Here is a 12,095-nt window from a genome sequence, read left to right as displayed (position 1 = left end):
TGATAACACCACATTGGATGAGGAAACCTTGGTGTTCAAACCTGATATTGATGAAACTGGAGCCTTGTCTCCAACTTCCATGGAGACTGGACATTCTCTCATAAAGTCCTCTTCATCTGGACTGGGAGCAGCCTCAACTAACAGCCTGTCTATTAAAAGGGAAGCTCTAGAAGGTCTGGGTCTGTCCTCCAGAGCCATTAAGACATTGCTTTCATTTACAAAAGTATCAATACTAAAAGCATACTCCTCAGTCTGGTCCAGACTCAACAACTGGTGCCAAGAGCACAGTGCAAATCCCAGAAATCCAGGAATTCCAGCCATTTTGGGTTTTCCCCAAGGAGAAAGAGGTCTTCAGCCCAATACCATTGCACATCAAGTGTCTGTTCTTAGTAGCAGGATGTTCACAGGATCCTCTGGCTCCCTGGCATACAATCTCCAGATAACAAGATTCCTTTGAGCGGTCCAATTAGCTAGACCTGCAGTCAGGCTGCTATTTTCAACATGGGACCTACCTCAAGTGTAGAGGACTTTGACAAACTATCCCTCTCAGTCTTTTGTCTTCACTGTTGCCATTTTACTTATCTATTAATACTTGTTTCTTAATAGCTGTCACGTCCACCAAGTGAGTGCCGGAGCTGGCTGCCTTTTCTATATAAAAGTCTTATTGTGTGTTCCATGAGAACAAGGCAGAGCTCAGGACACTAAAATCCTTTCTTCCTAAGATATATATCTCTTTCCACACTTCCCAAGAGGTTGTGCTTCCTTCGTTTTGTCAAAAACCACAGCATCCAACTGAAAAAATATGGCACACCTTAAATTTTCAAAGCTCTGCTTATACCTATCTTAGATGTATAAAATCACAAGGCGATTGGGCTTTCTCTTCGTGTCCTTCCATCCAAAATGCCAGGGACAGAGTTTCCATGTTCTCCATTGCTAGTTGGAATAAACTATGCATTGTGGAAGCCTACCAAGTATCAGTGGTTCCTGTTCCACAAGGGATAAAGCACACTCCATAAGATTTTGTACCACCTCGTGGGCAGAATGAGCAAGTGCATCCACTTCGGAAATTTGCAAAGCAGCCACTTGGTCTACAGTTACAGTCTACTTTGGGTATGTCTACACTACGAAATTAGTCGATTTTATAGAAGTCTATTTTTAGAAATAGTTTTTTTACAGTCGATTGCATACGTCCCCACTAAGCGCATTAAGTTGGCAGAGTGCATCCTCACTACCATGCCTAGCATCGACTTACGGAGCGGTGCACTGTGTAGCTATCCCACAGTTCCCGCCATCTCCACTGCCCATTTGGAATTCTGGGTTAAGCTCCCAATGCCTGATGGGGCAAAAACATTGTTGCGGGTGGTTTTGGGTACGTCATCAGTCGCCCATTCCTCCGTGAAAGCAACAGCAGACAATCATTTCGCGCCTCTTTTCCTGGGTTACCCGTGCAGACACCATACCACGGCAAGCGTGGAGCCCACTCAGCTCACCGTCACCACTGCTGTTGAGGGCAAGTCTACTGTCGGGGCTGCTGTGATCCAAGTAGCCAATGCAAACATTGATGATCTGTTATCAAGGGAAGTGACTCTGGGAAATGTGCGGGCCTTTTTAGATTTTAGTCCGAGATTAGATTAGAGGCCTAAACCGTTCATTCCCGTATGCTAGATCCCCGTACCGCAATGGGACCTAAAGCTGGTGGTGTCCTGTCTCACGGGACTCCTCTTTGAACCCCTGGTCATGTGTTCCTGGTCTTATCTCTCATGGAAAGTAGCATTCCTTGTAGCAATCACGTCGGCCCGACGTGTCTTGGCGCTCCTGGCCTTGTCCACGGAACTCCCATATACGGTCTTCCACAGAGATAAAGTCCAGTTTCACTCACATCTCGCATTCCTCCTGAAGGTGCTCTCTGCCTTCCATATGGAGTAGGACATTTTTCTTCCAGTGCTCTGTCCTAGGCCCCATTCCTCCAACAAGGAACTCCGCCTTCACACGCTCAATGTGCTTATCTGGATCAGACCAAGCCCTTCCGGAAATCCTTGCAACTGTTTGTTGCCTCGGCTGAGTGTATTAAGGGGCAACCCATTTCCACCTAGCGTCTTTCTTGCTGGATCACCTCGTGCATACGCACATTCTATGATCTAGCAGGGGTTTCCCCCCCAGCGATTGTCAGGGTGCCCTCTACGAGGGCTCAGGCCTTGGCGGCAACCTATGGAGCCCATGTCCGTATCGAAGACATATGTAGGGCTGCCACTTGGTCCTCAGTCCACATGTTTACTTCGCCTTATGCGATCGTCTCCCAAACTAGAGATGACGCCGGGTCGGGCAGGGTGGTAGTGTGTCCCAGGAACTCATAAACTCCTACCCACCTCCAACAGATATAGCTTTGAGTCACCTACTGTGGAATACACATGAGCAATCGCTCGAAGAAGAAAGAACAGTTACCTGTCCCGTAACTGGAGTTCTTTGAGTTGTGCTGCTCAGGTGTATTCTACATCCCGCCCTCCTTCCCCTCTGTCGGAGTTGTCCGGCGAAAAAGAACTGAGGGTGGGGGGGAGTGCGCAGCTCCATTTATAGCGTGATATAAAGGCCCCACTCCCGGAGTCGCAGCAGTGCTCCCCCCACACGGCTACTGCTAAGGGAACCAGTGCATGTGGCAAGCACGCACACCTACTGTGGAATACACCTGAGCAAGACATCTTGAAGAACACCAGTTACGGAACAGGTAACTGTACTATCTTCCCCTACATGAGCTCCCCAATTCCAAAATCAACTATAGGCTGAGCAAGTGCAGAATGGTGGTAGAATGTGCCTTTGGACGTTTAAAAGCTCGCTGGCGCTGTTTGCTGACTAAGTCAGACCTCAGCGCCACCAACATTCCCATTGTTATTGCTGCTTGCTGTGTGCTCCATAATATCTGTGAGAGTCAAAGGGAGACATTTATGGTGGGGTGAGAGGTTGAGGCAAATCGCCTGGCAATCGATTTTGAGCAGCCAGACATCAGGGCAATTGGAAGAGCACAGCAAGGCTCACTGCACATCAGAGCGGCTTTGAAAACCAGTTTCATGACTGGCCAGGCTTCAGTGTGATAGTTGTGTGTGTTTCTCCTTGATGCAAACCCGCCCCCTTTGTTGATTTTAATTCCCTGTAAGCCAACTACCCTCCCTCCTTCGAAATAAAGTAACTATTGTTCTGAAACCATGCATTCTTTATTAATTAAAAAAAATAATGAGATAACGGACAAGATAGCCCAGGTGGGGTGGGGGAGGAGGGAAGGACAAGGCCACATTGCTTATTGTAGCCACGCTAAAAATCAAACTGTTTGAATGACCGCCTTCTGGAGTGGAGTGGCTGGGTGCCTGGAGCCTCCCCTCCACGTTCTTGGGCATCTGAGTGAGGAGGCTATGGAACATGGGGAGGAGGGTAGGCGGTTATACAATGGATGCAGCAGGGGTCTGCGCTCTTGTTGGCTTTCCTGTAACTCTAACAGACGCTTCATCGTGTCCATTTGCTCCCCCAATAGACATTTCATTATGTCCGTTTGCTCCCCCATTAGCCTCAGCATTGCATCCTGCCTTCGCTCTCACTGAATTCTTTCCTGGCCTCTGCAACTGAATGCCTCCATGCATTAAGCTGTGCCCTGTCAGTGCGGGAACCCATGAGCTCGGAAAACATGTCATCGCGAGTGCGGTTTTTTTCTCCTTCTAATCTGCAATAACCTCAGGGATGGAGATGATAGGGGGAGTGTAGAAATATTCTCCACTCTACAATTCTGGGTGAACTGAATGGTCACCTGTGCTGCTGAGTTCGCCATGCTGACTAAACAGGAAATGAAATTCAAAAGTTCCCGGGGTTTTTCCTGTGTACCTGGCTAGTGCATCGGAGTTCAAAGTGCTGTCCAGAGCGATCACAATGAAGCTTTCTGGGATAGCTCCTGGAGGCCAATACCGTCGATTTGCATCTGCACTACCCCAAATTCAACCCAGCAAGGTCGATTTTAGCCCAACTCCCCTCCTCGGGGAGGAGTAACAGAAGCGGATTTTAAGAGCGCTTTAGGTCAGCGTAACGGGGTTGGTTGTATGGACGCAGTCACTTTGAAATCAACCTAACGCAGCTGAATTTGACCTAACCCCATAGTGTAGACCAGGCCTTCGTTAAGCACTATAAGATGGACTTCCTGTCCTCCACAGAAGCTGCCTTTGACAGGAATGTGCTGCAGGCAGTGGCCCAGAAATAATGTTTGTTTTACCAAAAATGGAGGGATACTTTATTCTTTCCTTACCTACTAACTTTTTTCATAACCTTCCCTGCATCTGTTCACTGCTCATTACTTCTCAGATGTCCAGAACTGTAGGTGATGCTGGGCTGCAGAATGGAAAATTTCTTACTGTTAATTTCATTCTGCTAGCAGTATCTCCAACAATTCTCCCCACCCTAGATGGCTCATGAGCCAAAAGTCGGATCATCACTATACAACCTTTTTTTTCTTTGCCTAATGTACATAGTTATTTCATTAGCTCAAGAGTATTTGTTAATAGCGTTGTGCAAGTTTTACAACTTTGAAATAACTCATCTGGCAGCAAGTAGGAGCAGAGGGGGCATGGCCAGTGTGCATAGCACCTAAAAGTTGATCTGCCTCCATGAGCTGCAGAGTGGAGGGGAGCAACCCAAACATCCTGAGTTGTGGGAGACGAAGCTAGAAGAAAGGATATTATTGGTAAGACATTTTCCGTTCTCTTGGAAATGAATTTTTTTTCTATCCATTTTGCAAATTATATTAATATTACAAGAGGGTAAGTTATGACTTATTGCATGAAGGCTTTGATTAAAAGTGATTTGAGTCTCTCTTGAAATATGTATTAAAGGAAGCAATCAAAAGATGTTTGAGGTATTATAGGTGAAACATTCATGACACCCCTATTTCAAGTTTTTGTAGGACTTTTTGTTCTAAAACCTTGTTTTCAGATACTTATATCTACTCATTTTTCACCTTTTGGACTGAAACTTTACAAGTTTCTTCCCTGCTTAAGAAGTTTTTTTAGTTTTGAGGGACAGGAATACAGCTGTTCATTGTGAGAATAAGAGTGGGGGGGAGAGAAGATTTTTTTAAATTAAGTATTAATTAAGTAATAGTGAAATGCTTGGGTGTATAAAGTTTAAATTTTTCAGGAAAATTGTCATTACCAGGAAATGCCTTTGATTATTCTGGTAAAAATTAGTTTTGTTTTAACGAACTTATTACATAGGAACCGTTGCCTGGACAAAGCAAGCTTAAAAGAACTTTGTTTGAAGTAAAACTTTTGAAGATTTTTTTTACACAGATTGTGGAAAATACATCCTAAATTCATAAACCAGAATATTTTAAAGAGAAAGTATAGCATCTCTGGATACACACAAATTTGTCTAACCTTCTGAGTGATGTTCAGTAATAATTCTACTTTGTACTATGTAGATGTTTTTCATCTGTAGATCTAAAAGTGTGTCACAAAGGTAGGTAAGCATTATTGTTCCCATATGTAAAAAATGGGGAAACACTCCTGGTGACTTGCCTAAGATCAAACACCCACTCAGTACCAAGGCTGGGAACAAACCCAAGGTTGTTTTATTTCCAGTCTTGTGCTCTGTTCTGAACTAATGTTATTTTTACAAGAATAAGTATGAAGAGAAATATGTACTGAAATAAATCGAAACCCTATCTGAAACTCTTACCTTGTACTATAGGTGTGGCTGCTGCTAAAGATCAAGATATAGGAACTACAAATCTCCATATTGAAGTTTCTGATGTAGTGAACATCCTTGTCTATGTGGGCATAGCAAAAGGAAATGGAGTACTCTCAAAAGCAGGTAAAGAAAGTTGATTTGTATTATATAGAAATAGATTGAATAACAACTCACTTAAAAGTTTGGGTAAGTATTTCGATATGCACTTTTTAAATTGACACATGAAGTTTAATTCATTGTTCTAAAATATTTGTAATGTATAAATGAAACATGCCTTTAACTGCTTGCATATTGCTCACAGAGGTAGTTTATACACAGTGAATTCTTATACCTAAATATACTGTGGCTTAAAAATTATCACTTTCTTTATCTTACTCTTTCACCTTTTTCTTGTCATTACCTACATATTAATGTCCCTGTTTGAACTGGTGATGGCAGAGCAAATGCACAGCAGGATAAAGAATTCCCTTATGAAACACCTCTAGCTCTTACAGCAGCTCCAATGTGATGTTTACCAAACACCTCAGGATCACCCTGAATCCCCCTATCACAGTGTTTGCTGTGTTGAGCTTAGCGCTAAACAACTACATTCTGGGACAGAGAGTTTGAAGTGGTGTAGTGGAGCTGAAATAAGACTGTTTAATTTTGCTTTGTTTACTTTTATGTGCACCAGCATAGCTCTAGAAATAGACAAGAGATTCTTGACTTACTGTGCAGAAGAATGTACACCAAATTGTTTTTGTTGGTTCCCTAAGACTGAATTTTAAATATTTTGATTACAGCAATGTTCTCTTATTTCAAATAGAATTCTTTCCATCAGATTTTAACAATGTTAAATTAGTTTTAAAGGTTTTTACATAATTTATGTTTTGTTTTCTAATTACACAAAATATGTGAATAAAAAATAGCTTCTGAGGGTTTTCTGTAGTATTTGGAAAATGTAAGTGTCTCATTATTTAGTCAATCTGCCACAGGAAATGTAAAAAGAAAAGAAATATTTCAGCTTTCCACTGCCTGGTTTGAGAGTCTATTTGTCAATTCTTAGGAGTATTAAAGAAGTTTGAAGAAGAAGATTTGGATGACCTTTTAAGGAAAAGATTGAAAGACTCAAGTGAATTACCTGGGGCTTTGTGGCACATTTATGCTGGCAAAGATGTTGAAAAGATAAGAGAATTTCTGCAAAAGGTTAGATTTATATCAAATAGATATTTATTTTATAGACCTGAATAATCAGACTTTTCAAAATTACTATTATATCTTTAAAAAGAAAAAGAAAACATACTGCAGATACCTTGTTTGAAATGCCCCATCCCCTAAGCATCTGTTGCTGCATGGGATATTCTTGGTGAACAAGCAAACTTCTCTGATCTTTTATACCAGTCCAAATGGTTTAGGTACAGTTTCTCTCAACCGATCAATGGAGACAGAACACAAAGACTTTTGATGATATCATACCCTCACACACAAGGTTGTAGTCATCTCAGCCTTCAGTTGTTGCCAGGCTTCAACTCAATGTAGCATTGATAGATCTTTCTGTCGGAAGAGCAGAAAAGCTTCAGATTCAGAAAAGATGAGTTAGGGAAGGATTCTTCTCTCAGGGAGTCCTGATAAAGTAAGAAGATCCATAAAGAAACCCACTTTCCACACACAAGAGTTTTGACCCCAGTAGGGTAGAAGGGGATTCAGGGGTATCTAGCCAGATGAATACCCCTTGAACTCAGCAGCCCCCCTCCAGGGCAATAGCTCCAGGACAAGGAAGGAGGTAGAGGTTAAGTGCATTTCAGCCCTACTTTAAGGAGGGACAGATAACATAGCAGGAGCTGTCCTCAAGCCTTGGCAATCATCATCCTCTAGTATGATATGCAGTCAAGCCAACCTGGGACTCAAAGCCCTTCCCTCTCTCTCTCTCTCTCTCTCTCTCTCTCTCTCTCCAGGGGGCAAAAGCAGCAGAGGTGCTCAATGAGAAGATTCTCCCTCCATTGGGGAACAGAAAGCAAGGAAAGTGCAGGGAGTGCTCAGCAGTAGTAACCCTGAGAACTGGTCCCAGAGTGGTCTGGGAGCAGAGAGGAAAAGTTAATTCAGCTTTTCTGGCTGCTCTTTTAAAATGCAGCGCACCAGCTACCCTGGAAAATGCCAAGGGGCTCAAAGACTTCTAGCCTGCTGGTGTGCTGCCTGCAGACTCTCGCCAAAGCTGGTCAGATGAGAACCCTCAAGTTCTCTGAGGAGAAGGAGGAGTAGAATAGGGGGCAAAGAGCTCAACCATATTCTAGACTCCTCCTGAGTGGAGAAGGGAGAACAAAGTAAAGGAGGCCATATGCTCTCACTGACCAAGTCCAGTTCACATTGCAAATAGGTCCCCCTCATTGTATATAGACATTTTGAAATGGAATCCTCTCCAGCTATCACTAGGAGCAGGACCTAATTTCCAACTTTCTCTTCCTATCCTAGGAGTGGGCCCCAACCTGCCCATTCTAGAAACTTGATTAAGTTTAGACTTAATCAGGTTTTTGAACGATCTTCTCCAAACTTTAAGAGCAAGGAGAGAGAGAGAGAGAGAGATGAAGGGAACACAACGCATGCTCCCCATCATAGACTGGAAATAAAGACGCACTGGCTACTGACAGGTTTCAGAGTAGCAGCCGTGTTAGTCTGTATTCGCAAAAAGAAAAGGAGTACTTATGGCACCTTAGAGACTAACAAATTTATTAGAGCTTAAGCTTTCGTGAGCTACAGCTCACTTCATCGGATGCATTTGGTGGAAAATACAGAGGGGAGATTTATATACACACACAGAGAACATGAAACAATGAGTTTATCATACACACTGTAAGGAGAGTGATCACTTAAGATAAGCCATCACCAGCAGCGGGGGGGAAAGGAGGAAAATCTTTCATGGTGACAAGCAAAGTAGACTATTTCCAGCAGTTAACAAGAATATCTGAGGAACAGTGTGGGGTGGTATTTCCAGCAATTAACAAGAATATCTGAGGAACAGTGGGGGGTGGACCACCCCCCACTGTTCCTCAGATATTCTTGTTAACTGCTGGAAATAGCCTACTTTGCTTGTCACCATGAAAGGTTTTCCTCCTTTCCCCCCCTGCTGCTGGTGATGGCTTATCTTAAGTGATCACTCTCCTCACAGTGTGTATGATAAACCCATTGTTTCATGTTCTCTGTGTATGTATATCAATCTCCCCTCTGTATTTTCCACCAAATGCATCCGATGAAGTGAGCTGTAGCTCACGAAAGCTTATGCTCTAATAAATTTGTTAGTCTCTAAGGTGCCACAAGTACTCCTTTTCTTTCTACTGGCTACTGAGTACCACTTATAGAATATCAGCCCAACCAGACACTCACTAGTAAGTGATGCCCTATCCAAGGAGGATGACGAGTATCAGTGGAGTAATAGAGATGAGTAGGAGGAAACAGTGGGTAAGGTTGAAAAAGGGAGGCTGTAGAGGACCAGATCATTCTGGACCCCCTATCTAAAGAGAAGGCCAAACTCTGCATATTTAAGGAGAAGGATTCATTTGTCAGGGAACTTATATATGCTATTATAGAGACCTACAGGTGCTGTCCATCCTCCCTCACATTAAAGAAAAGATCAGCAGTGAGTGGTGCATCCTGCACAGGAAACTGGCTTCTGTCCTGGCATTAAAGGTGCTTTAGCCCCTCAGAGCATCAGATATAGAACTGCCCACTCAGAGCCTGAGGGGTGGATGTTGCCATCTCTGGGCTGGCAAAAAGGATAAAGATTTTGGTAGGAAGAGGATCCTGCTTAACAGAAAAAAATGGAGCATTCCTGAACAGATTTTTTGAGGTTGCAGATATATTACAGGAAGCTTCAATATACATAGTGTATGCCTCTCAAGTGGTGGATAGGGAGCTAGAGAAACTTAGCAGAGATCTCCAGAGTCCAAAGATGTGGATTCAGAATTTGCCAAGGTGCTCCTATTGCCAGGCTCAGATTCTCTCATTCATATGAAAATCTACATATGACATAATCCAGTCAACTTGTGAAGCCATGACCACTTTAGTGGCAGGCAAGAGTGCATTGTGGCTAAAACAATAGACAGCCATTTTTTCCCTCCAATATCAGACTAGAGGCCCTGCCATTCAAAGGGGTTTTTTTCAGGGATGTGTTAGAGAAGATCCAGAATTCCTTAGCTGCTTCAGAGATCCAGATTCTGCTCCACGAGCAGCCCAGATATGGGCATCAAGATCACAGTCCAAAAGGGGCATATCCAGGGAACTAGAACTACCGTCCAGAAGGAAGGACATGATGCCACTTCAAAAAGATGGCAAGCTTCAGATGGGTTAGCTGCTTTCGTTATCAAAGAGATGATAGACACCAGGGAGTCCCTTCAAATTTTAAACAGACAGCCTTAAAGTACAATGGTCCAGGTGCAGTCTCAGCATCAGAGCAAGGCGGAGGAGTTTCTTCCCCATTTGTGCCCAAATGACATCCAATTAATGGATGCTGGACATGGTAACTTATGGATATGTGATTGAGTTTGATGCAAGATCCTCTCTCAACTTATTTCTCTTGCCCTGACTGATGAACCAACAAAGTACTTGAGGCCTTCTGTTTTCTACATAAGATACAGGTCATGTCTATTGTCCTAAAAGATCAGAAGGACACAGAGATCTGATCCATCTGTTTCACTGTTCCTAAAAAAAAATAGGGAATCTGTGTCTAGTTCTGGACTTACAAAAGAGCAGTTCCTTCTTGAGAATCTTGACTAAAGTCATTTATTCAAGAAATGAACTCTGGTGTATTCTTATTCTCCCTGGGTTTTCAGGATTCATACCTGCATTCATTAATGTTGTAGTTTCAGCAAATGTATCTGTGATTTGTTGACACAGACCAGCAATTATAGTACCAGGCTCTCCCTATCATGTGGCTGGGATGTGGGTGGTCATGCCTAGTGGTTAGAACGAGAGTCAAGCCGAATGGTCAGAGCAGGAGTCCTGGCAAGTGGTTAGAGCAGAAATCAGAAGCCAGGAATCAGAGCCCAAGGCCAGATCCCAAAGCCAGGTTTCAGAGCTGAAGTAAGAAGTCAGGAATTGGAGCTGAGGGCCAGAACTGGGTTACCTGGAGAGAGGCAACATAGGAGCAGAGCAGGAAACAAGCAGGTGAAGGAGCTATTGCAGCTGTGTGCGAATCCTGCTGCTAGGCTTAAGAGCTGGTTTGCTGACTCCTCCAACAATTCATGCAGTGTAGCTAATCAGGCAACCTACTACAGGCCAGCTGTGCTCATTACATTGTCCAGAGACTGGGTCTGCTACAGGCCCTGCTTCTAGACTGGGTCTGCTGCAGGCCATGATTCCCGACATCCCCCCCTGGCCCTAATAAGAGAGTGCACATACACCCTCCCAATCTTGAAAGGCTGGTTTAAGCTGAGTTAGAAGTTTCAGCCATGATGTGAGTGGAGAAAGTCTATATTTACCTGAAGAGTCATGAGTTGAAAATAAATATGGAAACATTCCTCTGTCCCACATGGGTGCATCTTCACTAGGTTAAAAGTTGTGTTCTCAACTTGAGTTAGTTAACTCAAGTTCGCTAGGATTTTACTTTGTCATACTTAAGACAAGGCAGTTTGTAGTTCTCACATGAGTTTGCAGGTTGAGTTAGAAACTGGGGGGGGGGGGGGCTAGAATTTATCTTGACCTGCTAACTAGTGAAACCTACAAGTTACTTAGTCTTCACTCAAATTATCTTTTACCTCAAGTTAAGAACAAACCTTTAAGGCTTCAGGAGCTAATGTATCTGGGAGCAAGATTCAACACCAAGTTAGGTACAGTGGGCCTTTTTCATGTAGGACATAGATTCATAGATACTAAGGTCAGAAGGGACCATTCTGATCATCTAGTCCAACCTCCTGCACAACGCAGGCCACAGAATCTCACCCACCCACTTCTACGAAAAACCTCACCTATATCTGAGCTATTGAAGTCCTCAAATCGTGGTTTAAAGACTTCAAGGAGCAGAGATGAATGATGAATGAGTTTGCAGAACCAAGTCAGAGCCTCAGTTCAGCAACCAAATAGCATAGTGTCTCTCTGCCAAGGAACTCTGTGGCCAATAGCAGTAGGTGTAGAAACCACACTTTTTTTCATGGACTGTCTTCAGTATCTTTTTCTGTTGCAATGGAAAGCAGAGTTGAAAAATTATCTTGAAATGTCCGGGTTACACTAGGGCAGTGGTGCCCAAACTTTTTACCTCATACCCTCTTCCCTTACCCTGTCTGCGCCTTCCCCCTCTGCACCCCTCTCCCCTCGGTCAGGAGTGGGGCTGTGGCTTTGGGAGGGCCCCCTTCCCCCATCTGCATCCCGCCAAGGCTGGGGCCACAGCTAGGGGCAGGGGCAAGGCCAGA

General features: G+C 43.7%; 1 protein-coding gene across 3 annotated transcripts in view; it reads left to right on the top strand.

Moving 5' to 3' along the window:
• JMJD1C (jumonji domain containing 1C) overlaps positions 1–12,095 on the top strand; it is a 322,463-nt gene that overhangs the window by 289,013 nt on the left and 21,355 nt on the right. For all 3 annotated transcript variants that reach the window (XM_038409078.2, XM_038409080.2, XM_043519474.1), the window contains 2 exons: positions 5,719–5,841; positions 6,764–6,903. In XM_038409078.2, the coding sequence (XP_038265006.1) occupies positions 5,719–5,841; positions 6,764–6,903 (263 nt within the window). The remainder of the gene's footprint in view (positions 1–5,718; positions 5,842–6,763; positions 6,904–12,095) is intronic.

This window comes from Dermochelys coriacea, chromosome 7 (genome assembly GCF_009764565.3).
Source record: "Dermochelys coriacea isolate rDerCor1 chromosome 7, rDerCor1.pri.v4, whole genome shotgun sequence".
Lineage (NCBI taxonomy): Eukaryota > Metazoa > Chordata > Testudines > Dermochelyidae > Dermochelys > Dermochelys coriacea.
This window is presented reverse-complemented; position numbering and strand designations above follow the sequence as displayed.